Source organism: Microtus oregoni, unplaced genomic scaffold (assembly GCF_018167655.1).
Source record: "Microtus oregoni isolate MIOR12 unplaced genomic scaffold, Mior012 000003F_ref0000135, whole genome shotgun sequence".
NCBI classification, from domain to species: Eukaryota; Metazoa; Chordata; class Mammalia; order Rodentia; family Cricetidae; genus Microtus; species Microtus oregoni.
Window position 1 is genome coordinate 18,582,988 of NW_024543062.1, and position 27,611 is coordinate 18,610,598.

At 50.0% G+C, this 27,611-nt stretch overlaps 1 protein-coding gene across 2 annotated transcripts; it reads left to right on the forward strand.

The window, feature by feature from the left end:
* Positions 1–5,244: 5,244 nt before the first annotated feature.
* On the forward strand, positions 5,245–26,931 carry Dhx37 (DEAH-box helicase 37). Of its 2 annotated transcripts, XM_041649279.1 has the most exons (27): positions 5,245–5,406; positions 7,579–7,748; positions 8,403–8,515; positions 9,300–9,639; positions 10,680–10,828; positions 11,982–12,074; positions 12,960–13,056; positions 14,054–14,167; positions 15,437–15,538; positions 15,679–15,793; positions 16,114–16,209; positions 16,421–16,503; positions 17,545–17,689; positions 18,413–18,489; positions 18,726–18,958; positions 19,865–19,976; positions 21,873–21,979; positions 22,066–22,254; positions 22,427–22,551; positions 22,644–22,760; positions 23,623–23,795; positions 24,645–24,759; positions 24,868–25,005; positions 25,163–25,257; positions 25,341–25,414; positions 25,810–25,907; positions 26,030–26,931. In XM_041649279.1, the coding sequence occupies exons 1-27, from the start codon at positions 5,304–5,306 to the stop codon at positions 26,113–26,115; spliced, it is 3,459 nt and encodes a 1,152-aa protein (XP_041505213.1). In that variant the 5' UTR covers positions 5,245–5,303; the 3' UTR covers positions 26,116–26,931. The 2 variants fall into 2 exon arrangements, with proteins under 2 accessions (XP_041505213.1, XP_041505214.1); XM_041649280.1 differs by lacking the exon at positions 25,810–25,907.
* Positions 26,932–27,611: the final 680 nt, after the last annotated feature.

Sequence of the window (27,611 nt, forward strand, 5' to 3'; positions counted from 1 at the left end):
GAGCTGGCGTTCATTTGTTCTCAGGCCCCTCCTGCAGGGATGGCATTTCCGAGCCATCGAAGTGGTTGGAGAGGGGAAGTTGGTGATGGGACAGGAAAGGCGACCTAATGCGCGAGGAGGGAACCGGATAAGTGGTTTGGTATTGTGCAACCCTTTATAAAGGATTTGATGGGATCAACGGGTATTCCTTCGGTCTCAAGTCAAAAGAGGTTGGGTGGGGGAGGGTGTCTAGAGTTGGTCCCGCCAGTCAGTGCTGGTGTCAGGAAGTACCTGCGCCACCTAGAGGGACTTAAGGGTGCGAAGAGTCCAAATGTACCGGAGGAATTTACAATCTAAAATTAGGGGCTTCCTACATGAAAAGCCACTGGACTTCTTATATATGTATGAACCTCATGGCATGGCAGGCAAAAGGACCAGAGGAGTATGGGTTTGAAAGATTTAAGAGCCACGATAATTATTATTACAGGCATGGTGTGTGCTTGTAAATCCAACCCTAGCGAGGCCGAAGGAGGAAGGTCAGGCCAGCCTAAGTTATACCCTGAGTTCCAGGCCGGCCAGCCCTACATAGTAGGAACCTGCCTCAAAAACAGTAAAATAGCGTACATGGGAGGACTCGGTAGGCAAGGAACGAGTAGAGATTATATATTTGAATTTAAAAATAATAAAACAACAGGGCGGCAGTTGTGCATGCCTTTAATTTAACCCCAGCATTCGGGAGGCAGAGGAAAGCGGATTTCTGTGAGTTCGAAGCCAGCCTGGTTTACAAACCAAGTTCCAGGACAGCCAGAGCTACACAGTGAAAGCTTGTTTCGAAACATAATAATAATAATAATGAGGGCTGGAGAGATGGCTCAGTGGTTAAGAGCATTGCCTGCTCTTCCAAAGGTCCTGAGTTCAATTCCCAGCAACCACATGGTGGCTCACAACCATCTGTAATGAGGTCTGGTAACCTCTTTTGGCCTGCAGACATACACACAGACAGAATATTGTATACATAATGAATAAATAAATAAATTAAAAAAAAAATAATAATGAAACAATGACTCAGATCTGTCATTCTGGCTATGGAAAGCTAAAGCAGGAAGAGAACGAATTCAAAGCCTGCCTAGACTACAGAATGAGTAGAGGGCCAGCCTGGGCAACCTAGTGAGACCTTGTACAAAACATTCATAAAAATAAATCTCTCTTTTAAAAGACTGGGAATGTAGCCTAGCTGCAGGACGTTTGCTTGTCTAGTGCATGGAAGGCCCTAAATCCAATCTCCAGAACCATACAAATTAAATTAATAAATAAAATCCGGGAAACACCATGCCTATATAGCTGATTGCTCCCACAGAGGGATTTGTGGTACCTGGTAGGCAGGGAAGGGCTTCCTCTGAGGGTCCTAGATAACTAGAAATTCCCTGAAATCTCCTGAGGGACTTTGCCACAGCCCAGCCCCTATGCTGACAAATCCTCTGAAGACAAGACAACCTTTGCCCGCTGCTCTTCTCCTCACCCTTGCATAGCTAACCCTCCACCCTCTTCGGCCTGGCCCTTCTTCAGTCTTATCTTGAGGGTGTCTTGTGCATGCGTATGCCCAGAATTGGGTAGTTCTTTTTTTCTGCTGCAACCTCTATATCCTCAATGTATTTCATAGACTCTATGATGGAACCTTCAGAGAATAAATTTTCCGCTTTCCTTCACACTCTAAATCAAACAAGCCAGGTATAGTCAGACATTTGAGACAATGGAAAATAAACCTGGATCCAGTCCAAAGAGAGAACACTGGGGCCAGGGCATAGCACAGTTGGAAGCATGCACCGAGCCCGTGCAAAGGTCCTGGGCCCGTCCCCAGCACCACAAAAAGGGGAAATGAAAGCTGAGATGGCTTGGTAGGTGAGAATGTTTACTGTACAAGTCTGAGGACCTGAGTTCAAATCCCCAGCACCCACACAAGAGAAAACTTGAAAGTTACTTTTGAACTCTATTCTTCTAAATTGTAGAAGTTTCAAATATTATTGGAGGTTTGATTTACTTCTTTATGGATTGCCTTTTCATATATTTTTACTGATATTTTCATGTGATAAACTTTTTTTTTTTTTGATCTTTGAGAATGCTGGGATTAAAGGCGTGCACCACCACCCAGCAAGCAGCACACATCTTTAATCCCAGCACTGGGAAACAGGCAGGCAGATCTCTGTAACATGTCAGCCTGGGGAACCTAGTGAGACCTGGTCCCCAAAACAAAGTATTTTAGAGGGAAATATAATACAACCCCCAGAGAAATAGGGTTTCACTATATAACCCTGGCTGACCTGGACATGACTGTAACACCATCCTGGTCTCAGCCTCACAGAGACCATCCTGCCTCCACATCCCCTCGAAGTGCTGAAGTTCAAAGCATGCACCACCACCACCACCACCTTTTAACTCTGTGTATACCAGTGCGTGGGTATATGCTCTCAGAGGCCAGAGGTGCTGGATTCCCTGAAGCAAGAATTTCAGGCAGCTGCAATCTACCCACTGAGAGTTCTCGAAACTGAACTCTGATCCTCTGCAAGAGCATTGTGGGTTCTTATCTTCTGAGCCATCTCTCCAGACCTTTCTACTGCTCACTCTTAGGAAATACACCTAAGCTGCTGTGTGTGCCTCTTCTTACTGTCTAGGACATTTTTTGTATCTTCTGGATCTCTGTTATTTATATGCTATCTTATTACATTTATTTATTTCTGTGTGTGTGTGAGTGTGTGTGTGTGTGTGTGTGTATGTGTGTGTGCATGCACATGCTGCCATGTGCATATGAAGGACAGTTTTAGCGAGTCAGTTCTCTCCACCTACCATGTGGGTTCTGGGAATTGAACTCAGGTCATCAAGCTTTGTGGGATGTCCCTTTATCTGCTAAGCCAGTGAATGTTTGTAATCCCAGCACTTGAAAGACAGAGGCAGGCAGATCCCTGTGAGTTCTAGGCCAGCCTGGTCTACCTGATGAGTTCCAGGATAGCAGGGTTACACACAGAGAAACCCTGTCTTAAAAAAATATTAAAATTGTGCGTGTATGCAATCCATGATTTAATTCAGATAGTCAGGGTTAGGAGTCAACTGTCTCTACCTGCCAAGCCATCTTAGACCATGCTGGCCTCAAACTCATAGAGACTGTCCACCTGCCTCCACACTCCCACTTTGAAATGCTGGAGCTAAAAGCATGCACCACCATGCCCAGCAAGATTCCTTATTGTAGTTATGTGTGCATCGGTGTGTGGGTATGTGCACTCAGTGGTAGGTGTCCTCAGACCCTGTAATTTTTTTTTCAGAGACAGGATTTTGCTCTGCAACCCAAACTCGGCCTCTTTTCTCCCTTTTTACCCTTTTTTTTTCTTTTCCTTCTTTTTTGAGCTGAACGGTTTAAACTTTCCCACTTCTACAACTGAATTTAGGTTTCATTTCTCTGAGAGGGGCAAACAGGTGTCTCTCCCAACAAAGGACCCTTTATTGATAAATTACATTCAGAGATGAAGGAGAGAACACGAACAAGGCCTAAGTTGGCCCCACAATGTCTCAACAACAGTTCCTGCAACCCCCTTGAAACTTACCCAAGGATGTCCAAAGATAAAGCCTCAATCAATTGAAAGTCTACTAATGTAACTGCTGCTTGCTTCACCAGTTATGTTTGAGGTGACTTAACCATTCCTGAAATTCCCCTAACTTTGCTTGAAAGGAGCCTGCGTGCTCCTTCCTCTCAGAGCTGTTGCCATTTTGTACAATGAACGATGACCCTGCATATGCTGGCTGTTTCTGCCGAATAAAGGCTCTTTGCTTTTATATACTATTTGAGTCTGGGGTCTTCCTCCAGGGTGCTCTTGAACCCCTGCAGAGCTAGGGTCTCAGGTAAGCCAGCCTGCCCTTTAGCTTACTCCTCCATAGACAAGGCCAGCTTTGAACCTGGCCTCACCTTTCTGCTTCCACCTTCCAAGAGTGGGGATTTCACTGTGTCACCACCTGCCATTCAAATTAACTCTCAAACAGAACGAGTGTGGTACAATAGAACTGTTCTATCTGCTGGGTAATTACAGGGTTGAGAAATGCTTCCGAGTACGCCTCAGACAAAGTGACAGAGTGAGTTTTAAACCATTTAATAAAATGCCTTCTTTTTACATCTTCTGTTCTTGCCGTGGGAATATTTTACACATTTTCCTGTGGAATTAACGCACCTCACCTGTGGGGAATATCAGAAAAAGACAGATGAGCAAAGCAAGAAGAGAGGAGACATTATATTTTACAAGTTTAGTAAAATTAATACTAAAAATTTATTTTATTCATTTAGGCATGACCACTTTGCCTGCATGCCATACATGGGCACCACACATGTGTCTAGTACCCTTTCAGAAGAGGTCGCTGGAGTCAGAAATGACTGTGAGCCACTATGTGGGTGCTGGGTACTGAAACTAGGTACTCTGAAGAGCAACAAGTGCTCTTAACCACTTAGTCCCCTCTCTACAACCCCTCTCCCCTATTCTAGAGACAAGCTCTCACTATGTAGATACGGCTGATTTGGAATTTTTTTTTAGACTTATTTATTACGTATACAATGTGCCTCCTGCATGTACACCTCCATGCCAGAAGAGGGCACCAGATCTCATTACAGATAGTTGTCAGCCATCATGTGGTTGCTGGGAATTGAACTCAGGACCTCTGGAAGTGCAGCCAGTGCTCTTAACCTCTGAGCCATCTCTCCAGCCCCTGATTTGGAATTTACTATGTAGAGAAATATATAGACCAGGATGGTTTTGATCTCACAGAGATCTGCTTGCCTCTGCCTTCTGGCTGAGATTAAAGGCACGGGCTGGTGGTTTATTTTTACATGTTTGTGTATGCACATTCGTGCAGTTCTCACGGAGGCCAGAAGATGGCGTGAGATCACCTGGAACTGGAGTTACAGGTGGTTGTGAACTGCCTTGTGGTTGCGAGGAATCGAACCCGAGAGCTAGTCACTGCTCTTAACCGCTAAGCCATCTCTTCAGCCCCAAATTAATAGTATGCAATTTAAAAGTCCTCAGGTTGCAGCTAGCAGGACAGTTTAATCGGAACCTCCGGCTCCTCAAACACTTTTAGGCCCGGCCCCCTTATTAAATAGGCCCCGCCCGTCGGTGGACCGCGCCCCGCCTTTTCCGCTACGGCTTCCCCTTCCGGCAGATCCGGCCTACAGCTCCGCCTCTCAGCACCCGAAGTTCTGCTCTTGCGCTTGCGCAGACCGGAAGTCTCGAGCCTTGGTTCTGACTCCCAGTGAGTTTCGCTGAGGGAGCCGCGCGCGTGGTGGAGGCGTCATGGGGAAGCTGCGCCGCCGCTACAACGTGAAGGGGCGGCTGCAGGCGGAGCCGCGGCCGGCCAAGGGCCCCGAAGTGCCTCCTGTGCGGCTGGAGCTCGAGGGTGAGGAGTCAGGCCCGGAGGGTCGCTGGAGTGGGAGCCGGGTTCCACGTGATCCGAGCAGGGGGCGTGACAGCCTGCCAGTACTGCGATGTGGGGATGCTGTGGGAGTTTGGTGCGCACATGTGGTCTTTGCATCCATTCCCAGGCCTTCTATAATCGTTTCCTTGCTAGAGACTCGTAAATGTGTGTTTCAGCCCAGACCTGTGAGCTGTGCATCAGGCTGCGTGCAATGCTTGGGTGCTGGGGCACTTTGAGCAGCGGGGACACTGTTCTGGGCTCCGGGAGTAATGACAGTAGAATAGGAGGTGGAAAGTCCTGTCACTCCAGGCATGCCTGGTTACCTGAAGCAGACGGCCAGAGGGAAACGGTAAAAAATGCATAGCCAATGGCAGGCATGCAGAGAGGTACGAGAGAGAGAGAGAGAGAGAGAGAGAGAGAGAGAGCGCCAAAGCTAGGAGTGGGTGATGTGCTGGGGAAGGCCTCCCATGTGATGTCAGAACCGTGGGTAGAAATGAGAGAGGAAACCCAGGGGCTAGGGGACATCGGGATGCGTGGGTTGTGGAGATGACTGAGACTTTAAAGAGAAGGAAGGTTGAGGCAGAAAGGTCCCTAAAGTTTGAGATCAGCCTGGGTTACACAGGTTTGAGTCCCTGTCTTAAAAAACAAAGAAACAAAAGGGTGTGTACGCTCGAGACAGATAGACCTATAAACCGAGCCCGAGGGAGGCAGAAGCAGGAGCAATGTGATGTAAATCTGAGGCCAGCTGAACTTTGTCGCATGTACCAGGCCAGCTAGGGGCACAAAGCAGGATCCTGTCTCAGTCCCCAACCTCTGTTTCTCAGAGGGGAGCTGAGAAAGGCTTAGCCGAGGAGGGTAGGGTAATGTGTAGCAAGCGCCATATTAGCTATGGCATTACAGGAAAGCAGTGCAGGTTGAAGGATGATGGGGTAAGAGGGTCGAGTTGATAACTGGACCAGGGAGAGAGTGTTTGGATCCTAGTGTATTCTGAAGAAGAGCTGGCTAGATTTGCTGATGGACTGGTCTTGTGTACGAGTACAATGGTGACAGGAATGAGTCTCAGAATAGGCATTGATGAGGCTGTTGGAGAAGGCAGGTATGGGTCGTTCCAGGGAGCCACGTGAGTTCAGTTCTGGATGTGGGTGCTAGGATAGAAGGAAACCCAGCAGCTATCGATTCAGCTGCTCAAGGCAGAAAGTTCAGGGGCCATAAACAATTTTGTGATAGATGCTATTTATTTAAGACTGATTTGGCTCACCAAAAAAGGTCCAGCCCTGAAGGAGAGGAGATCTGGGAGGAGGTTGCTGAGCTGGAGCTTCTGAGAAGGACTTCCTCCTCCATCTCAGATGCTGCCTGGAGTCCAGAAGGGAGGGCAAGAGCGTTTGTTGGAGCACTAGAGGACATGGCCACCAGGGTCAGGCTGGTCTGGGAGGAGAGTAAGCTGGAGAGTAATCCATTAGATTCGAGTGTATCTTCCAGGCTCCTAAGACTAAGCATATTACCAGATGGAACCCCACCATCTGTTGGGAGACTGCCTCCCCAAGGTATTCTTTGACCCCTTGGTTGGATCAGGAAGGTGGTGAGTTTGTAAGAAAGGACATTAGAGAAGATCTAGAAGTATGAGGTGTTTGGGGCGAGACATTTCACTTACCTGGGCCTTTGTTTCCATATCTATGAAATGGGGCCTAACTGTTCCTCTGTGGACTCATGCACTCCCTGGCTCTTAATTTTAAAGTAGATGTGGTACAGCCCGTAGCTCAGTAGCCGAGCTCTGAGCACACTGCAGGGTCTCATGTATCACAGGCTGGCTTGTGTAGTCAGGAGTAGCGGAACATCTGGTCCTCTCGCCTTCCCCTCTCGAACTTGTACAGACCTGTGCCAACATGCTTGGTTTTATGCGGTACTGGGGTTGGAACCCAGAGCTCTGAGCGTGCTACCTAGGTTCCCTTTGCCAGAGCCACATCCCTCAGCCCCTGCGTCTTAGCTTGGTGATACTTAGAGTTGTGAAATGCAGACCCTTGCTCAGCACTTAGAGGTTCGTAGGTGATGTAGACCACCTGCAGGAGGCGGTGACCTAACCTGATATTGTCATGAGTAAGCATCGAGGACCCTCCAAGACTCCCTGCACCGTGGTGAGACAGGCTGTCTTTTCAGACAAGGATGTGTTAAAAGGAGTGGATGCGAGCAATGCACTCGTGTTGCCGGGGAAGAAGAAGAAGAAGGCCAAGGCGCCACCCCCATCAAAGAAAGAGAGGAAGCCCCTGACGAAGAAGGAGAGGAAGGTGCTACAGAAAGTCTTAGAACAGAAGCAGAAGAAGAGCCAGGTACGCCTTGCCGTGGCCAGTCTGCCCCAGCACTGCAGATCATGGGGCTCGGGCATCTCTATCCCGTGTACTTCCTGCAGCAAGGTTGTCTTGTAGAACTCTCTGAGAGGAGAGGAGTGTTTTGTGTCTGTACAGTGACACGGTAGCCTCTATCTACGTGTGACATCCAAGGCTCTGATCATGCTGGCCTGATTTAAAAGTCATGACACATACATGAGGAGGTGTGTGTATAAAACGGGAACATACATTGTCAAAGTCAGTGAAGCCAAGACTGCCGCAGCTCACACAGGGTGAAAGAAGTTATGTGGCTCTGTGGGTAGCCTAGGGAGTGGCCAAATGAGCAGTCATGTCTGTCCCTAGGTCAGCAAGGGGTGCCGTGCTTTATTCAGTCTGGTTGTTGGGCATAGGGACAGCCAGTGATCATACCACGGTGCTGAAGAGCTGTGTCCCATGACTCTGGATTCTGTAAGGACAAAGGCAGAGCTAACTTGTCTGTCCAGAAGACCTTATAGCTGTGTTGTGACATCCTGCCCTATGGTTTAAAGTCTAGTATTAACTAGGCTGAGAAACCCTGGTCTCCTCCCAGGAAAAGTCCTGGGACCCGGTCAGCAGTCAGTAGTTACCTGATAACTAATGCTCTCGTGCCTCTCCCAGCGTGCCGAACTGCTCCAGAAACTAAGTGAAGTCCAAGTTTCGGAAGCCGAGATGAGTCTCTTCTACACCACAGCCAAGCTGGGCACTGGGGACCGCATATATCATACCAAAGAGTGAGTCACAGAGCCTGAGGGGGCTCACAGCTCATGGCATCCTACATGGGTGGGAATGTGTGGAGGGTTATCCATACTGAATGCTCTTCTGACAAAGGCCGTGCTCCTGCCTGGCATCTTATGTCATAAGTAGGTCACATTTTCATGACCTTGATCCCATACCTCAAAGGCTGCACTTGCCATGGGGCTCCCTCTTGAGGTCCTTTGTGGTCACTGTTCAATTCTGAGGCTTCACATTGAAAGCCCACTTCCCACCTGGGCTTGACCATTACAACTTTGGGGTCGTCCCAAGCTGGCATTCCTACAGGACAGCACACCCCAGACCAACATGTGTGTGCGCACCCACACACTGATTCCCCCTCTCCCCCCAGTTTCTCTGTTTAGGGCACTGCTATTGGTTGAGTGTGTAGTGCCTCATCCTCACGGGACCTGAGGTAGAACAAGGAGCAAAATACTCCCTTCCTTTTGAAAGGTGCAGGTGTTCATTAACCAAATACTAATATACCCTGCAACAGAAAACCGAGCCAAAGGTAAGGCGGAGACGGGGGAGCATCTAGGAAAGGGATTGGCAATTGGGACTGAGTCCAGTGACACGCAGTGTACCTGGTAGGTGACTTTGAGTAGACACTTGAGTGTAACAATCTGCAGGAAATGTACCCTCAGAGGAGGAACAGCCAGTGCTGGGGCTGGGGTCAAAGGGGTGTGGCCTTTGGCCCATGGTGAGGTGCCCCCATGGCCATATCAGATGTCCTGAGGCCCCTGCTTGAAGTCTCTGTTTTCCCAGGAGGAAGCCTGACCAGCCAGCAGCTCAGGGGCAGGAGAAAGTCAATAGCCTTGGTGGGGCCCACCGGAAGCGCCACAGATCATCATCAACAGAGGAAGAATCTGAGTCTTCAGGGGATTCAGAGCCCGAAGAGGACACAGCTGACCAACCTGAGGGCAGCACAGGAGCAAACACAGTGCATCTGCCACCAGCTCCTTCTGGGGCCAAGAGCCCTGTACCCACCCCTCAGCTCCCTCCATCTGGGACCTCTGCATTTTCAAAATCACCAGCCTCTGCCCCACCTCCACCCCTGTCCAAGCCTGCCGTCTTCATTCCTGTGAACCGCACCCCTGAAATGCAGGTGTGTTCTTCTCCTTGGAGTTAGAAACAGACTAATGGGATATCTTGGTGGGGAGGCCTCAGTATCTACTTCTAAGAATGGGGACGTGGTCATGCACACTTTATGGAGCTCTCATGTGGCATGGGTGGTATAGCATGGTTTCTGGGGCCCAAGCTGTTGCTTCTCCTTAGCCATTCAACCCAGTGGCTGTGCCTTTTATTTAATTTAATTTTTTTTTTTTTTTTTTTTTTTTTTTGGTTTTTCGAGACAGGGTTTCTCTGTGGTTTTGAAGCCTGTCCTGGAACTAGCTCTTGTAGACCAGGCTGGTCTCGAACTCACAGAGATATACCTACCTCTGCTTCCCGAGTGCTGGGGTTAAAGGTATGCACCACCGCTGCCCAGCTATTTTATTTTATTTTTGATTTTTGAGACAGGATTTCTCTATAATTTTTGGTGCCTCTCCTGGAACACTAGCTCTTGTAGACCAGGCTGGCCTTGAACTCATAGAGATTAACCTTCCTCTGCTTCCCAAGTGCTGGGATTAAAGGTGTGTGCCACCACTACCCAGCTAATTTTATTTTGTTTTTGTTTTTTGAGACAGGGTTTTTCTGTGTAGCTTTGGAGCCTGTTTTAGCACTCACTCTGTAGACCAGGCTGGCCTCGAACCCACAGAGATCTGCCTGCCTCTGTCTCCTGGGATTAAAGCACCACCACTGCCTGGCAACTATTTTATTTTTTAAAAGACAATTTTTAAATTTTATATGTATGGGTGTTTTTCGTGCCTGTATGTATGTATTCCACATGTGTCCCTGCAGAGGTCAGATGAGGGCATTGGTCCCCCTGGGACTGGACTTAAAGATGATGGTTATAAGCTGCCATGTACCAGCTAGAAATCTAACCCAGGTCTTCTGCAAGAGCAGCCAGTGCTCTTAACCACCAAACCATCTCTTTAGCCCCTCCCTATCCGTTTTAGACACTCTGTACCATGCATGACTTGTGTGTGAGTGGGGTACCCTCTCCGCCTGCTGTTCTGCAGCCCTTCTCTCTAACTTCTCCCACAGCAAGAGCGGCTCAAACTCCCAATCCTCGCTGAAGAGCAAACCATCATGGAGGCAGTGGCTGAGCATCCCATTGTCATTGTGTGTGGCGAGACTGGCAGTGGAAAGACTACACAGGTGCCCCAGTTTCTCTACGAAGCTGGCTACAGCAGGTGGGGCTCAGTCAGGGATGTCCCTCTACTCTTTGGGGACAGTAGACACTTAGGTTCCAAGAACCGCTAAGGGCCTGAGCTCCAGTAGACACAATCCTGCCTGCTGTCTGACTTCAGACAAATTACCAGCCACTCTGGGCCTGTTGTCAGCTGTGAGATGGGAATAGTGACACTAAACTCAGTGGTCACATGGTTTTCAGTGGTCACGTGGGTTTGGCGACTACAGCGCCAGTGTTAGGCTCATGGAATAATGTGTTCCGTAGTGTTACTGTGGCCCCTGTGATCCTCTTATGACCGTGTGTGTCATGTCACTGTTCTCAGTAATTCATGCTCACCACTGTGCCTTGTCCCCTTGGCATGTGGCATTCAGCAAAGTGATTAGCATGTGGGATGGTCAGAGGGCCAGAGTCATTTAAGAGTGTGGACCAGGTGGGCCACCCAAGCTCAAGGAAATCCTCTCACATGTGTGTTCAGTCTGTGCACATGGAAACTTGCTAGGTTCTGTGCACGCAATGTAATTTTTCTTTTAAATTTATTTATTATGTATACAATGTTCTGTCTGCATGTATGCCTGTCCGCCAGAAGAGGGCACCAAATCTCATAGATGGTTGTGAGCCACCATGTAGTTGCTGGGAATTGAACTCAGGACCTCTGAAAGAGCGGCCAGTGCTCCTAACCTCTGAGCCATCTCTCCAGCTCCTCAATGTAACTTTCTATACCCCACCAACCACTTCAAATTACTATGAAGTTAAATCAGTTGGCAGAGAAGTTGCCAAGGTGATGCAGAGTTCTAGTATTCCCTTCAGCATTGCAGGCTGTATCTGTCATCCCTGTTATCTGGCTTTCTCTGGCTTACCAGCTCACACATGGGCCTCATCTGTTCAGGAGTGTCGTGCACATCAGGCCTTCTCCCGCCCCAGATGAAACTTCCTCATCCTAACAGTATCCCTTAGAAATGTGTCCCAGCGCTAAGTTCTGTTAGGTCCCCATCTGTGGAACGTGGGGTTGCCCCCACTGTCCTGTGGCTGTGCTGTCCTGACACTGGGCAAGCGGTGTTTGTACCCTGTGCTTTGGGTTTCATCTTCAGGCACTGACCCTGGAGTGTAGGTGACTCCAGGACAGATAGGCATGGCTAATGTGTCTTCTTCCCCAGTGAGAACAGCATCATCGGTGTCACAGAGCCCCGCCGAGTGGCTGCCATAGCTATGTCCCAGCGTGTGGCCAAGGAGATGAATCTGTCACAGCGGTGAGGCCCTGATTCCTGGGGTATAGAGGAATAGAGGGTCTTTGTAGTCTTGCTGGAAGGAGGGTACACTGGGAGTCTTTTTTTTGGGGGGGGGTTCAAGACAGGGTTTCTCTGAGGCTTTGGAGCCTGTCCTGGAACTAGCTCTTGTAGACCAGGCTGGCCTCAAACTCAACAGTAATCCGCCTGCCTCTGCCTCCCAAGTGCTGGGATTAAAGGTGTGCGCCACCACTAACCGGCATGGTGGGAATCATTTTTGCCTCATTCCAGGGATGGTCCAGCAGAGCCCTCTTAACCCGCTGGGTAGTGGCTGCAGAGCAGGGAAGGACCCAACACTTACTAAGGGGCAAAATATCTTCTCTGTGAACAAGTGGTAGCCAGCTAATGAGCCAGAATTCTGTTTGTACAACCCTCTGCCAGGGACTTAGATTTCTTTACACTGTGGTGCTGGGAATGGGACTTAGGACCTTGCATGTACTAGGACACCACTCTGCCACCAAGCCCCTCCCTTCCAAATTCTAAATTTTTAGCTTTTATTGTAAAATGTTTACATGTTCACAAATAAGATAATGAACCCCCAAATACCTTAAGGCTGGTGTCAGTAGCTGCCACCTGTGCTGAGCACTGTAGCATCTCCACCATCTTGTCTGAGTGGCTCTGGGAATAAAGAACTGCTCGTCTTCAGTGAGCCCTGCCACGCTCTATCCTAGATCTGCAGTGTGTCTGGTGACGTTAGTCTGGTTATCACTCAATCTTGCCCCCATCTTTGGCCCCAGAGACCAGAGTTGGGATGAGCATGTCTCTCTTGAAGGGACCATGTAGCCAAAGCCCCAGCTGCCTGTAGCTCTGGAGACGTCACCCTCCCTAAGATGAGTCCTCCCCCCACAGTGTTGTCTCCTACCAGATCCGCTATGAAGGGAACGTGACTGAAGAAACCAGGATCAAATTCATGACAGATGGTGTGCTGCTCAAAGAGATCCAGAAGGTCAGTTGTCTGGTCTCATGCAGGACACGGGTGGAGTGGAGTGTCACACTGGCATCGTCCCGCTGTGCCTGCCGTGCAGGACGCTGAGTGGGTCCGTTCTCGGAGCTTCAGCTGCTTGATCAGTATGCTGAAGTTATCAGTGACGGAGGGCACAGGGTCAGCGTGAGCAGAGAGGGCCTGGGGTGAGTGAGCAATGTGACTTTGCATATCCATCTTTTCTAGAAGGACTGGGGACGTTGGCTCAATTGGCAGAGTGCTTGCCTAGCATGCATGAAGCCTTGGGTTCCAACCCCAGCCCTACAGAAAAAAAATAGCTATCCGAGCCCTTAGACCAGTGTTTCTCCACCTTCCTAATGCTGCAACTTTTTAATACAGTTTCTCATATTATTCCATAACTATAATTTTGTTACTGTTATGAATTGTAAATATCTATGTTTTCCGATGATCTTATAGGTGACTCCTATGAAAGGGTCATTTGACCTAAAGGGTTCATGACCCACAGGTTGAGAACCACTGACTTAAAGGCAGGAGGATAAGAAATTCAAAGTCATTTTTGGTCATGTAGTTCAAAGATAATCTGGGATAGCTAACCTGTCAAAAGAAAATAAGGTTAATAAAAGACAAGATCTTTTTATTATTATTTCTATTTTATTTATTTATTTATTTATTTATTTTTGAGACAGGTTTCTCTGTGTAGCCCTGGCTGTTCTAGAAATCTGTAGACCAGGCTGACCTTGAACTCAGAGATCCACCTGCCGTTGCCTTTGCTGTGATTAAAGGCGTGTACCACCACACCCTACAACATCAAATTTTTTTTTCAAAAAGGAGAATTTGCAGTGTGCAGTAGCAGCTGGCTTCTGGTCATGCATAATGGCTGCAGACAATCAGGATGCCCAGCTGCTTCTCCCAGGGGCCTCTAGGAGCTCCTGAGGGGGTGGGAGCAGTCTGGGATTGTGGGGATTTGGTGACACTCTGGTATAACTACTGACCCCCTCAGGACTTCCTGCTGCTGAAATACAAAGTGGTGATCATCGACGAAGCCCACGAGCGGAGCGTCTACACAGACATCCTTCTCGGCCTCCTGTCACGCATTGTGGCTCTCCGGACCAAGGTGTGTAGGAAGTACACAAGCATGGCAGACTAATGCTGCCTTGTCAGGGGCTTGGGCTGAGCAGGGTCTCAGAAAACACAGGGGGGCTGGAGAGATGGCTCAGAGGTTAAGAGCACTGACCGCTGCTCTTCTGGAGGTCCCGAGTTCAATTCCCAGCAACCACATGGTGGCTCACAACCATCTGTAATGAGATCTGGCGCCCTCTTCTGGCCTGCAGGCATACATGGAGGCTGAACACTGTGTACATAATAAATAAATAAATCTTTAAAAAAAAAAAAGAAAAAAAAAAAGAAAACACAGCCTTCCCTGGGCATGAAGTATTGCTGGTGCCGGCTGTGTCTTTTTGCGCTGCCCGTACTAACTCACAGTCCTTGATCCAGTGTCATGCATGGTGAGTGGCTGCTCCACATCCAAGAGGCTCAGGCAAAAAGCTAAAGCTGGGAAGGCCTTGCTGGACCCAGTTAAAGGGTTCCCCCAGGGCTTCAGGCTCTCTTGGGTTTGTAGGGCTGCTGAGTTGATTCTTCTACTCCCCAGGCCTACTCCTCCCTCCCCAAGCTTGCTCCTCTTTCCAGCTCTGTGCTCAGACAGTGGATGTGAGGGAACAGCTTTGGGGACATGCTATCTGAAGGGAACTTGATGAACAGCCCTGTTTCTGTCCTTCAGTAGACCAGCTCAGTGGGTGTTCTGGGAGTGCCGTGTACCCAGCCACATTAAAGACAGTGACCAGGAAAGGATGATCTACCATTCCTGCCTTCCTGGAGCCACCGTTTGGCCAGGGTGATAGGCATTAGGCAAATTCAGGATCTGTGAGCTGGAGTTTGTTAAAGAGGCAGGCAGCAAGTACCAGGGAGGGCCTAAGGACCAGTGATAATCTCCCCAAAATGTGACCATAAGCAGGATGGACCGTGGGTAAGGGGAATTCTCAACTCAGAAATGTCCAGCTGTCTCTATTCAGTCAGTTCTAGAGTATTCTATGTCCCTCCAGAAAGAAACACTAGGTCCCATGGCTGAGCCCTGCCCCATCCCAGTGCTGACCCTCTTCTTCATTTGCCTCTTTCATGAAGGTGGAATCCCACCATGGCCCCTTTAGCTCGCCTCATGTTCAGGTCTCTGGCCTGTGTCACCTGTAGAGCCCCAGTGGACAGGCTCCCTGTGACTGTGTCTCGTTTCTCCTGGGGGAAACCTGAGGAATGCAATTGCTGGTTATATGTAAACACAGGGCTGAGAGATGCAAAATTCCATGTGGAGTCACCAGGCTGTCTTTCACAGAGACATCTGCCCCTCAAGCTGCTCATCATGTCTGCCACGCTCCGGGTAGAGGACTTCACCCAGAACAAGCGGCTCTTTACCACACCTCCCCCGGTCATCAAGGTAAGATTTGGGTAAGCCCCTACCAGCTTCAACCTGAACTTGACGTGTGAGATCTGGTGGTCTTAGGGGTTAGTGCAGAGATGGTCACAGGAAGGAGGTCCTGGGCTGCAACATTCCTATACCTTTGTGGACTGTCACAGGTTGAGTCCAGGCAGTTCCCTGTGACAGTCCATTTCAACAAGCGGACCCCATTGGATGACTACAGCGGCGAGTGCTTTCGGAAGATCTGCAAGATCCACCGGATGTTGCCTGCAGGTGAGGCCTAATGGGACTGGCACATCCCTCCCTCACTGAAGACTCGGGTTTGCCTTTCAGCCCTCTGACCCTACAGTCAAACCGCAGTGGCATGGTTTCTGTTCCTGAGCCTTAGTTCCCTCACCCCCCTGCCCCACATCTAAGGTAGAAGTGGGACTGTGAAAGCATCCTCTCGAAAAGGAGGGCAAGTTTAGATGGTCTCTGTCCCTAAGAGTCTGCTGTGTTGCCATCTGTCAGGTGCCCCTCACCACTCTGCTGGTCTAGGGTAATTGATTCCTTCCTACCTGGTACCTATTTCCCTGGCTGCATTCTCTCTGCAGGCGGCATCCTGGTGTTTCTCACGGGGCAGGCCGAGGTGCATGCATTGTGCCGCCGGCTTAGGAAGGCCTTCCCCAACCGTTGCTCCCAGCCACAAGGTAACTGATCCACAGTTCCCTGTCGAAGCCCTCCACCCCCTTACCCCTGAGCTTAGCAACTGGTGCTCTAGTTGGGGTGTCAGCCTCCACCTACGTGTCCCTAGGGAGAGCTGCACCTTTGTGTCCCCACAGTAATACGCTCATCGTCGCAGCAGTTTGCTGTGGGTGACGAGAGGGAAGTACCAGCTCCTGCATTGTCTTCTCTTTCCAGAAAAGGAAGAGGAAAAGGACTCAGCAGAAGGGATGCGGCAGTTTAAGAAGTCCCGGACGAGGGCCAAGAAGGCCCAGGCCATGGTACATGGAAGCCTGGGGAGCCCTGTGCTGTCCTGTGCTGTCTAGATGCCAGCTTCATGTAGCTCTTTGGGCTTAAGTATAACTAGAGTGAAACGGAAGTGAAAGTCTATTTCATCCAAGATGGCTGTGAGCCATGTGGGGTTCCTAGGGGACACACTGGTCCAGCCCCATTCCACAGCAGAGTGTCCTGCTGGATAGTACAGCTATGGAGACTGCAAGTGGGGGGTGCATTGTGATTTACAGCACAAGGTCTCCCTGGGAGGATCCTGGAACATAAATAGAGCCGCGGCTGCTTGCTGAAGTAGGGAGATCTGCTTTCTGAAGCTGGGGGGCCGGCCAAGGAAGGGGCCACCACAGGCACTCTGATAGCTGGATGCAGTGTTGGTGGTGTAGCTACTAAATTATAGCACTCTACCCTCTTTTACACTTAAGGGGGCCCAGGAATCTTGTTAAACTCTGTATGTATAGCTCAGAGCAGCCTTGTAGGATGACCCCATGCTTATATCTAATTTATTTGTTTGCTTACTCAACTAGAATGTCACTATGTAATCCTGGCAAACCAGGATAGCCTAGAACTCACAGAGATCAGTTTTTCTCTGTCTCTAGAACACTGGAATTAAAGATGTGCATCACCACACCTGACTCATACCTAACCTTAGAAAGGAATATTTTAGATTGATTTACTTTATGTACATGAGTTTTTGCTGTGTGTATGTATGTACACCGTGTCCATGCCTGATACATGGGGAGGTCAGAAGAGGGAGTCAGGTCCTCTGGAACTAGAATTACAGATGATTGTGGTTGCTAGAAATCAAACCCAGGTCCTTTGTAAGAACAAGTGCTATTAACCTCTGAACCACCTCTCCAGCTCCTCATACCTAATTTTTAATATAGGAAACAGAGGCATAGGTTATTGTCCAGTGGCCTCACCAGGTCCCTGTGAGGAGATGCCCTGTGTGAGCAAATTTGTCTTTCCCCTGTGTGTGGCTTGGTTCACACCCAGGTTGCCTGACCTCATGGTGTTGACATCTCCTCACCCAGGCATTGCCTCAGATCAGCCTGGACAGTTACTCTGTGCTGCCAGCCGGCGAAGGCGATGAAGACAGGGAGGCAGAGATGGACGACGAAGAGGAGGCCCTGGGCTCTGACTTGGATCTGGACCTGGGTGACAGTGAGGCAAATGAAGGTGTGGCCTGGCAGAGCTCTGCCCTCGGGTTCATTGCTTGGTTTCAGCATGGGCTGCTGAGCCCCTGTTGCATGATAGGCCCTGTTGACCCTGGGACCAGAAGAATCTAAGTCCTGTCCTCATACGTGTGACCAAACACATCCTGGCTCCTGCTGGTATGTGAGCACAGAGGGTGGGCTTTTCTGATAGCTTTGTCCACTGCAGTCTCCTGAGATCCTAATACTTGTTATGGTAGTGCTGGAGTCACCATCCCTAGGCTGGCCTTTCCTGCCCTCACATAGGCCTCATGCAACAGGGAAGGCATCTGGATTCTCAGGGCCTCTTGAGTATGCTGATGGGACAGCTTCTTATTGTCCAGCGTGGACTAGGTGGTCCCAGATACTCAGAAGCTTGTCTTGAACACAGTATAGGTTGTGTATCTTTTGAGAGAGAAACTTCTATGGAAAGGGCTCCTTCCATACAAACACAGCCTGCCACATTGCCCAGACACACACCCGGACCAACTTGCTCTCAGGATGCTGCTCTTAGGCAGGCACCACAGGCCTGTGCAGGGCAGCAGTAACAGCATTCAGGGTCTTCCTGGTACTGTATCTGAATACAAACCCTCAAACCTGGGGGTGGGGAGATGGGGAGCTGCCAGACAGCTAAAGTTAGACTTATGCCTATGCCATATGTCCAGCCTGGACTCCAGCCTGGACTCCAGTGTCCCATGCTTGACCACAGGTGAGCAGCCAGATGCCTCCCTACCTCTTCACGTGCTCCCACTCTACTCTTTGCTGGCCCCGGAGAAGCAGGCACAGGTAATGGGATAGCTTTTGAGAGCATTAGGATGGGGTGGTTCAAGCCTCAAGTGCTTCTCCATCTATTTTCTGACTAGCCCTGGTAGTGGAGGAAATGATAGAAACCACTCCTGATGATTGTGCTTGGAGCTTGGTGGACAGTTATGGTTCTTGCCTAGCTGAGAGCAATCTGTCTACTGCTGTCTCATAGATTTTCACCTGATTTTTATGTTGTCTTGTCTGCTTCCCTCCCCCAGGTTTTCAAACCTCCTCCAGAGGGGACAAGACTGTGCGTAGTGGCCACTAACGTGGCTGAAACGTCCCTGACCATCCCCGGCATCAAGTATGTGGTGGACTGTGGGAAGGTTAAAAAACGCTATTATGACCGTGTCACAGGCGTGTCCTCCTTCCGTGTCACCTGGGTGTCCCAGGCATCCGCTGACCAGCGGGCTGGTCGTGCAGGCCGGACAGAGCCAGGACACTGCTATAGGTAGGTCGCTTATTCCTGCACTCAGGCGTTGAGAAGCAGAACTGCAGATGTCCTCTGCAGCAAGTGGGCCCTGTGTCCTCACTAGTTGTACAGCTCTTCCCATTTTGCTGGCTGCTTTACCTTCCCCTTGGCTGCTGTGTTGGTGGTGGCTAATTCACTAATTTAGAAGTAATCACTTCTAAAGTGCGTCCATAGTCGGGCTGTCACCGCCTTTGAGGCAGCGAGTGGCTCCTGGGAGTGGTCATTCCCTGTGGACATCCCCATTAGGTGTTCCCTTTTGTCAGGCTCCACCACCCAGTGTGATGAGTTTCTGGGATCGTCTTGGCATGCTTCTGCCGGCTGAGTCACTTTTGCACTGCCTTGTCACGTTGCTACCGTCCTTTCCTGCTGCACATTGAAGTTGTTGCTCCTGTTCCCTCTGTTTGGATGTCTGTTTATCCTTGGCTGTGGAGGAGCTAGCCACTAGCCAGGTGCCCAGGTTCTCATCTTACACCTTTGCCCCTTTGTTTGTTTGCAGTCGCATGAGGCAGGGTCTGTGTTTCCCTCAGGCAAGTGCCCTTAGCATCTTCTTCGTGCCTTCTCTGTTGAAACCTGTCCTCAGTTCTAAATTAGGCTCTGTCTGTCTGCTGATGCTTTGAGGGCTCTGCTGAAGTCCAGGAGGTGGATCCTCATCAGTTATGGCACTGGTCAGAATTTTCTCCTAATGATGTCTCTTTGAGCAGCCTTATTACTGTTCTTCCAGTACCATTTTAATTTTCAGAAGGGAAAACTTAGAAAATACAAGCGAATATAGTTGGTGTAGCTGGAGGTGGGGCTCACTGCCACTGGTGAGACGAGGGCTTGGCCCTGTGAGTGGCGGGCATGGTTGACTTTCTTCTTTCTGATCCCTACTTCTCCCCTCTTAAGGCTGTATTCCTCAGCTGTTTTCGGGGATTTTGAGCAGTTTCCTCCCCCAGAGATCACTCGCAGACCAGTGGAAGACTTAATCCTGCAAATGAAGGCTCTCAACATTGAGAAGGTTAGTCTCAGCCAGTAACCTCCTTCGTGCCTTCCCAGTCCGTCCTCAGCCTCACCCAGTCTGTCATCCCAGAGCTGCACCTGCCAGGGAAACCAAGTGAAGTAGCATCCTGAAGTTTGTTAGAAGATGCCCTGATGACCCTCAGCCTCTAGTGAGGACAACTTTCCTGTCCCCTGGGGACAGAGGCTTATGAACAGCCAGGTCTCATGCTGTTCGTGGGCACTCAGAGATGTCCTGCTGATCCCTGAATCTTGACTTCACTGGCATTGTCCTCAGATGGAGTTGGGGTTCCTGTCCCCACTCCAGAATTAGGTGGTCCAGCAAAGAGGGTCTGCTTATGCTGCATGCCATGCCTAACCCTGCTCCATGACAACCAGATACCCACTTAACAGATAAGGAGACCAAGGCAGGGAAGAGACGGTCTCTGTTCAAGAATACATGTAGTAAGTAACAGAACCCAGATGGCTGAAAATGCATCTGGTCCTGGTCCTGTTCCAGAACCCAGAAGAAAGTTTTGAAAGTAAAGAATATAGTCTTGGTCCAGGGTGATGGCTCAGCAGGGAAAGGTACCTGCTGCTAAGCCTGAGGACTTAAGTTTCAAGGAACCACATGGTGGAGGAGAGAACCAACTCCTGCTTGTTGTTCTCCGTTCTCCACACTTGCTCAATGGCACATGTGTATCCACAGACACATACAAACAAATTTAGAAGAAAAAAAATTTTAAAAATAAAGAATATACCCCTTGCCGGGAGATGGTGGCGCACGCCTTTAATCCCAGCACTCGGGAGGCAGAGGCAGGCGGATCTCTGTGAGTTCGAGACCAGCCTGGTCTACAGAGCTAGTTCCAGGACAGGCTCCAAAGCCACAGAGAAACCCTGTCTCGAAAAACCAAAAAAAAAAAAAAGAAAGAATATACCCTTGACGGGGGATGTAGCTTGATTAGTTAAATGCTTTATACCCAGCACTACATAACACGCACTACATAAACAATATGGGGTGCATACCTGAAACCCCAACATTCAGGATGTAGAAACAGGATGAATAGAAGTTCCAGGTTCAGTTAGGCATCATAGGTCACATCTATAGCCACAACACTTAGAAGGCTGAGGCAGGAGAATTGCTGTGGTTGAGGCCAGCCTGAAACATGAGTTTCAGCACAAGAATAAAATCATATTTTTCTTCCTTTGTTTTGAGACGAGGCCTGGTGATACAGCCTTGGTTGGCCTGGAGCTCTTTTTTGTAGACCAGGGTCAGACTCACATGGATCTGCCTGCTGCTACCTCCCAAGTGCTGGGATTAAAGGTGTGCACCACCATGCCTGGCAAGACTCTGTCTCTTAAAAATATTGCAGCCTCACTGTGTGCAGTGAGTGGCACAGGCCTTTGCCCTCGTCTTGAGTTGAATTCTAGGGAAGAAATCTGTCCCTTTAAGGATTACGAATCCATAGTGATTTTTCTTTTTGTTTCTTACAAACAACCCGTTCAGAGTTAAGAAAACTCACATACTTTAGGTCATCATTGAGAACTTGACGTTCATCCCTCTGGCCACCTGTGGGCATGCATGGTTATATTTTTCAAGCATGATACCTTAATTGTCAGGCTGTTTTTCTGAGTGTTGCATGATGATTTGTATGTCGTTGCTTTTAAACTTCTAGATTTTAGTTGACAAGGATGGCCCCTGGAACACAGTAGGTTTAATTTGGGATCATGCTAGCACATAGACCTAGAGAGATCTTGACAACTTCCTGAGCACTCAGGACCCATGTCCTAGTTATCATGACCCTGGGGACAAACTGGAGGGAAGCGGGATCAGTACCTGGTACAGCCTGTGTGAACTCATGAGACTTGCTTCTCTGCATCACTCTGCCCCTCTCCTCTCCTGCCTTCCTGCACCCAGGTCATCAACTTCCCGTTCCCCACACCTCCCTCTGTGGAGGCCCTTGTTGCCGCCGAGGAGTTGCTGATTGCACTGGGGGCTCTGCAGGCGCCTCGGAAAGATGAAAGGTAGTGGGGGAGGGTGGACCCAAGCATGCACAAAGCCTCCAAGTACAGGCTCCATGGCTCCTACCCACTGTGACTCTTGTCCCCAGAATGAAAAAGCTGCAGATGTCACAACTAAGCTGCCCCATCACCGCACTGGGACGGACCATGTCCACCTTCCCTGTGGCACCCCGCTACGCCAAGATGCTAGCACTGAGCCAGCAGCACGGTTGCCTGCCCTACACCATTGCCATTGTGGCTGCCATGACTGTGCGTGAGCTCTTTGAGGAGCTAGACAGGTAGGGTGGTGACAGTCTTATCCCATGGAGCCCTGTGTGCCCTCTTTGATCAGTGGTGGCCTGGGGAACTGAGCTGCTGTATGTGAAAGAGGGTAAAGCAGTGAGGATGTGGAGATGCTGATGGTCAGAGGGCAGTGGGCTGAAGCCCAGTGGGCCATGTGTATGTTTACAGACCAGCTGCCAGCGAAGAGGAACTTGCAGAGCTGAAGGGCCGTCGAGCCCGTGTGGCCCAGATGAAGAAGACCTGGGCTGGGCAGGGGGAGTCTCTGAAGCTTGGTGACCTCATGGTGCTACTGGGTTGGTGCCATCTCTAAGGCATGAAGGAGGGTGATTGGTAGCTTGGAGTGGGTTGGAGCCAACCAGTGAGAACGCCCTACTGGGCCCAACAGGTGCTGTGGGAGCCTGTGAGTACGCCGGCTGCTCACCACAGTTTTGCCGTGCTAATGGACTGCGCTACAAGGCCATGCTAGAGATCCGGCGCCTCCGTGGCCAGCTGACCACTGCAGGTACAGCCCAGGCAACAGTGTGGGCAGACATCTGGGCTCTATGCACATGTTTGCTGTGATGGAGACTCTCAACACTTGCTGATTTGCCTGCCCATTAAGATGGACTCAACCCCAAGTCAACTCCAAGTGCCCTTAGACAGGTTCCTTTGCACATTCACCCAAAAGGCTGCCCCTCAGGTCGTCTGTCCCTTGACCACACCCCTCTGGTCCTCTTCCTCTGTTCAGCCAGAACCTTTCTTCCCTCCACATGTCCCCAGAGTTCTGGCCTCATTGGTACAGGATTCACACTCAGCTACAGGTGGCTCCTGTCAGTAGCCTCTAGGACTCAAGGAATGTCCCCACCTTATGATACAGAGTGGGCATCTGGGCAGCCTAATCCCTCTCCAAGGCTAATTGGGAACTCAGTGCTATTCCAGCAGCTCCAGGCCTCACAGATCAATGGCTGTTGTGCAGCCCATACTTGCCCAGGATCAGGGCGCTACTGGGGCTTGCTATCGTGTCCACTGCTACACTTAGTCAGTCTGTCCTCAGATGCAACAGCCTGCATTTGTGGACAGCCACCTGACACCAACGACAGGTGCTCATGTGTGGCACCTGCAGGCCACCTTTCCGCAGAGGGGACAGATGAGACTGAGGTTCCTGTAACTATCCTACCATCTGGAATGGCTGTCCATTGGCAGGGCTTTGCAAGCATGGGAATCTAAGCCTTGGCCTTGGAAGGGGCTCTGGGGGAGCCACTGTTAACTTGTGATTCAGAATCAGACACTATGTGGGTGGGACCCAAGTGCTAGGTGATTCCTGAAAGCCTGGCAGACTTCCTCTGACTTAGATTTCACACACCTCTTCCTCACCTTCCTCCCAGTCAACACAGTGTGCCCTGAGGCCGGGCTCTACCTGGACCCCAAAATGCAGCCACCTACTGAAAGCCAGGTGACCTTTCTGCGGCAAATCATGGTAGCTGGCCTGGGTGACCACCTAGCCCGCCGGGTTCAGAGCGAGGATCTGCTAGACCCCAAATGGAGGAACGCCTACAAGGTGGGCCCTTGGTGACTGGACCTATGACTTCTGGGAAAGCCCCAACAAAGAGGAAGTTGGGGCTGTTTATTGGAGGTTAGGATGTTACCCTCAGCTTCTTCAAGATTATTTTCTAGAGTTGCGTTTTACACCATAAAGTCAACCCTGTGGCTTTACTATGTTCAGTGTAGACAACACAGTCAACTGAAATGGCTTTCTCTGCCCAAGAGAAAGCTGAGCCTTCTACCCATTGCCCAGTGATTTTGGTTTTTCCAGTTCACCAGAAGGACCTATGTGGTTCTTGGTGTGCTGGGGCTACCTCCGTCCCCCAGTATTGTTTGTCTAAGGTCTATCCACACAAGAACCTCACCTTCTGGTTTTTGAAACAGGTTGATCCTCTTGCCTCAACCTCCCAAGTGCTAGGGTTCCAGGCTATGCCCCTACATGGAGATTGCGTTTTACTTTCGTACATTTGTCTGTGGTGCACATACGGAAATCATAGAATTTCAGAAATCTTTTTCTCCTTCCACCATGTGGGTCCCAGGGAATGAACTCACATTACCAAGCTTGGTGGCAGGTGCCTTTATTCACTGAGCCGTCTCACTGGGCCCTAGCTTTCTATTTATTTTAGGGTGTGGGGGCACACATGCACAGGCAGACATCCAGCAGGTCACCAGGTTTGCATGGCAAGTTTTTTATTCATTGAGTCATCTTCCCAGGCCCATGTTTCAGCTCTGTTGATGGCCAAGGAGCAATGCATCCTGAGTAGGACCTGGTCATTGGCTCTCTGACGTGATGGTTGGATCCTGAAAGTTGGACTTGAAGGGCCCAGAGAGCTCAGGCTTTTCCTCCATCTACCTCTCTTTGCAGACTCCTCTCTTAGATGACCCTGTCTTCATCCATCCCAGCTCTGTACTCTTCAAAGAGATGCCTGAGTTCGTGATCTACCAGGAAATCGTGGAGACCACCAAAATGTACATGAAAGGTACTGTGTAGTGGCCAGGGCTCAAGTCACAGGGTGATACCTGTAGAACACCCTGTCTGTCTGGAAGAGCATGTGAGGCCTCCTGACTGTGCCCTCTACTGGCCTCAGGTGTCTCTACCGTGGAAATACAGTGGATCCCATCCCTGCTGCCTTCCTATTGCCAATTTGAAGCACCCCTGGAGGAGCCAGCTCCCACTTACTGTCCAGAGTCTGGACGGGTACTTTGCCACCGGGCCAGTGTGTTCTGTAAGTCGGGGTCACTTCCTTGGTGTCTGGCCACCTGCAGCCATGCCCTTCTTTTGGATATGTGCCTGAGGATGTTACCCTAGCTCTCCTGCTCCTCTGATGGGCTTGGGAGGATGGGTCTAACATGGGTCCTTCATCACATGTTCCCATCCTCCAGACCGCGTGGGCTGGCCACTCCCTGCTGTGCAGGTGGACTTTCCTGAAGGCATTGACTGCTACAAGTACTTTGCACGGTTTCTGCTGGAGGGACAGGTAGGTGCTTGGGCTACCTGTGGCCTGTTTCCTGTGTGTCATGAACTGCAGGCTTACTCAGCCAGCCTATGCCCTCTTGCCAGGTCTTCCGCAAGCTGCTTTCATTCAAGAGCTGCCTGCTGTCTAGCCCCAGCACCATGCTGAAGACTTGGGCCAGGTACAAGAGTATATTCCTAGACTATAAAGGAGGCTCCCCGCTCCTTTGTCAGTCGTATATGCTGGGGATGACAGCCACAGGAGTCTCATTCTGGAGCTCTCAGTGCGTCTAGCACATTTCACCCCCTAAAAGATTCAGGGACCCTGTACCCCTACCCAGAACTCTCGCTACCTGTCTCTCCTAGTGGCTACATCATCCCAATCTTGCCTCTTCCTCTTCTCTGTGTCCCCTTCTTATATGGGCCCAACTTAATCCAGTGTACCCTCGTGATAAGGAGCATCTGTATACCCCAAGGGGCTGGTGGACCCTATGTGCTGCCACTGTGTGCAGGAGGCTTTCTGTGTTGGGTGTCCACTCATCCCTTCTGGGTCTAGTCAGCTGCCCCCTCTTCACAGGCTGCAACCTAGGACAGAGAGCCTATTGAAAGCCCTTGTGGCTGAGAAGGCAGACTCCCGTGGTGCCCTTCTGGCTGCATGGAAGAAAAGCCCCAGATGTGAGTGTGACCAGGCTGGGGTGGAGGGGGTAAGGACCTAACCATACCATGGGCCATGGTGGTGTGTCCAGCCAAGCAAGTCCCTGTCATCGCACTCTAACCCTGGCCACCTCTTTCCACAGTCCTGCTGACTGAGTACTGTGAGTGGCTCCCAAAGGCTATGCACACAGATGTTGAGAAGATCTGGCCCCCTATCACTGATGGGTGACCACACACCCAACTGTACAGTCAGCCGACTCCTAGGCTGCTACCAGGAGACTCGCCATGGCCCTGGAAACCCTTCTTTACCTTGACCCAATTCAGAGCCAAGCTTGCTGCTGCACTGACTGTGGGTGCCTTCTTTGTGACTCTTCTGACAAGATAGACAGGTGACATTAGCACCTGTGGTTGTACGGGGCTACACTGGGACAGGGAAGTGGACTGTTCCCCCAAACACACCTGTCCAGCCTCATAGCATCTTAGGCAGCAGATGCATTGCAGACTTGTGTAACTCAGGGACTGTTCTGAAAGGTTGGACGAATATCGCCCCAGAGCCCTGTTCTACACAGGTGGAGACTGGTTGCAAAGGACCTGCTTTGACTTCCATAGACAACAAGTTCTGGTTTTTTGTTTATTTTTTTGATATTTCAAGACAAGGTTTCTCTGTGTAGCCTTGGATGTCCTGTAACTCCCTCTGTAGGCCAGGCTGGCCTCGAACTCACAGAGATGCACCTGCCTCTGCTTTCTCAGTGCTGGCATTAGAGGCATGTGCCACCACCGCCTGGCATGAAATGCACAATTTTCAAAAGCTGAAATGAAAGTGACCAGCAACAGACAAGACAAAATATTCAACCTGGACTTATGAGATGGTGCAGATGGCACTGGCTGTTCTCCCCGAGGACCTGGGTTGGATTCCCAGCACCCCATGGCGACTGACAACCATCTGTAACTCCAGTTCCAGGGATTCAGTTCCCTATTCTGGGCTGTCTAGGCACTGTACATAATGTGTGCAGATAAACACATTAATAATAAAGTAAAACTCAGCTTTATGAGCCATTTGAGAAATGCCCATCGAAACTACACAGGAGGTTGGAGAGATAGCTCAGCAGTTAAAAGTACTCGCTGCTTTCACAGAGGACCTGGGTTTGGGTCTCAGCTCCCATATGGCTGCTCACAACCATCTGTAATTTCAGTTCCAGGGGATCTGATTGATTAGGTCTTCTGGTTCCTCAGACACACATATACATAAAATAAAAACAAATCTCAGCTACATGAGATTTCAGACCAGTCAAAATGGCACTGTACATGAAAATAGCAAATAACTGGATGTGGTAGTTGGGTGTGCTTTTAATCTGGGCAGCAGGGGGGATCTCTGAGTTCCAGCATAGCCTAGGCCAAAGGGAGTCCTTGCACAACAATCCTGGGAATTAAAACCAGTCCAGCCACAGTGGAAGTCAATATGGAGGCACCTCAGAACCCTAGAAGGATCTACTTTGGGACCTAGCAGTGCCACTGCTGGGTATTTACCAGAGGACTGCAAGGCAACACATCACAGACACTAACTAAGCTGTACAACCAGCCAGGTTCCCGTCACAGTAAAGAATGGGTAAGGAAAATGCGGTTTGTGTAAGAAGGTGATTTCTTTCAGCCACTAAACTACTGGAGATTATCCTACTAAGAAGATTAAGCCAACCTCAGACAAATAGTGTGTGTTCTCTTGTGGGT

Bases quoted from the DNA above. Each gene is read 5' to 3' on its own strand.
- Dhx37 (XM_041649279.1), top strand. From the start codon at position 5,304: ATGGGGAAGCTGCGCCGCCGCTACAACGTGAAGGGGCGGCTGCAGGCG. The intron at 7,749-8,402 runs GTACGCCTTGCC...TGCCTCTCCCAG, and splicing joins AGAAGCAGAAGAAGAGCCAG to CGTGCCGAACTGCTCCAGAA. The intron at 12,075-12,959 runs GTGAGGCCCTGA...CTCCCCCCACAG, and splicing joins GAGATGAATCTGTCACAGCG to TGTTGTCTCCTACCAGATCC.